Below are 1,519 nucleotides of genomic sequence, written 5' to 3'. Positions count from 1 at the left end.
GGTCCACACATTTTGGCTGTTACAACTTTAAGGATGTGTGTGCTGCTTTAATTATTTATTTATTGGTATTATTTTTACGGAGTATCTTTTAGAAGGGGTAGAATATATATATATTTTTTGGGTAAATGAAATCACCAGGTGAATATATTAATATCAAAAAATAATACAAGAAAAAGTGCCGAGTTATAGGACATAACCTATAACCTCACAAACGACCAAGCTTTAACAAAACATCAAAGCAAACAAGAGCTACAAGCTCGAAACAAACGAAAACAAAACCCTTAAGAAATTTTCCAATCGGATTTTAATCTAAGAACACTAGCAGTCGACCTCCAGTGGAAACTCGTCAATTTTAAACAACGGTAGAGTAGATGGTCTCATAGACCTGAGCCGGGGATCGATGACCTTTTTTGAAAACCTTCCTGTTTCTCTCATGCCATACAAAATACACGGAAGCAGCAAACAAAAGCTTGATAACAACAAATCTAGCAATATTCCTATTAGCAAACGGGCTCAACAACAACATGAAATCCCTCCAACCATAACAATTGATTGGAAAATCGAAGTGCCTTACCACTAGAGACCACACTTGGGCCGCATACGAACACGTGAAGAAAAGATGATCATGAGAATCCGGGACCTTATTACAGAGCGGGCAAGTTATACCATTAACATCACGAATCTCCCACGTCTTTAACATATCTTGCGTCTTCTGTCTTTCAGTAACCACAAAATAAATGCATGACGGGAAATACATCGAGATAACCAAACCACATGGAACCATTGAACCTGACTTGCACGAGGCCGAAGATATTCCCAGACATGTGCAATCGAGAATTCACACGGAATCCCATTAAGATCTTTCCACTTCACAACATCCATGTTATTTGAAAATGACAGAGGAGCTAGGTTCGCCAGAACCGTGAACCTATCGACCCAATCACTTGGCCATAACCAAACGTCATTAAGAACAATGTCAGCCACAGAGTCAGACAACCTCAAATCGGCTTGAATAATATCACGACGTCGAACAATATTGATGAGAGGGCCCTTACCCGACCAATCATCGAACCAAGCCGAGGTATGGACTCCATTACCAATAATATGCACAAATTGTCCTCGCAAAACCTCGCGCATGCCAAGCAATTTACACCACCCCCAACTCACATTAGTAGGCATCGAGACATCCCAAAAATTTTTATTTTTTAGCCGATAAGAATGAATCCACTTAACCCAAAAGGGAGTCTTTGTGGGAAAGAATCCTCTAAATATGACCCGTTAACAGAGCGATATTCCAATATTTAAGACGCCGAATTCCTAAACCTCCTTCCACCTTAGGAAGACAAACATCGTCTCATTTAACTTTGGCTTTTCCTTTCTTCATAGCACCTTGGCACCATAAAAAACCCTGCATCAAAGCTTCAATTTCCTTGATAATGGCACTCGGGAGAAGGAACACGGATTGCCAATAAATTTGCATAGAAGAAAGAACCGAACTAAATAATTGCACACGACCTGC

The 1,519-nt window shown here is 40.0% G+C and overlaps 1 protein-coding gene across 1 annotated transcript; it reads right to left on the bottom strand.

The window, feature by feature from the left end:
* Positions 1 to 352: 352 nt before the first annotated feature.
* Positions 353 to 1,179, bottom strand: LOC139886546 (uncharacterized). The gene is made up of 2 exons (XM_071870390.1): positions 790 to 1,179; positions 353 to 712 (listed from the first exon to the last, which is right to left on the bottom strand). The coding sequence occupies exons 1-2, from the start codon at positions 1,177 to 1,179 to the stop codon at positions 353 to 355; spliced, it is 750 nt and encodes a 249-aa protein (XP_071726491.1).
* Between the last annotated feature and the right edge of the window lie 340 nt (positions 1,180 to 1,519).

This window comes from Rutidosis leptorrhynchoides, chromosome 1 (genome assembly GCF_046630445.1).
Source record: "Rutidosis leptorrhynchoides isolate AG116_Rl617_1_P2 chromosome 1, CSIRO_AGI_Rlap_v1, whole genome shotgun sequence".
Lineage (NCBI taxonomy): Eukaryota > Viridiplantae > Streptophyta > Magnoliopsida > Asterales > Asteraceae > Rutidosis > Rutidosis leptorrhynchoides.
Note: the sequence above shows the minus strand (reverse complement) of the source record. Positions and strands in the feature narration are given on the sequence as shown.

Excerpts from the sequence above, each read along its gene's own strand:
- LOC139886546 (XM_071870390.1), bottom strand. The coding sequence starts at position 1,179 with ATGCCTACTAATGTGAGTTGGGGGTGGTGTAAATTGCTTGGCATGCGC. Across the intron at positions 713-789 it reads TTCGGCCTCGTGCAAGTCAG|AAGACGCAAGATATGTTAAA; the intron begins GTTCAATGGTTC and ends ACTGAAAGACAG.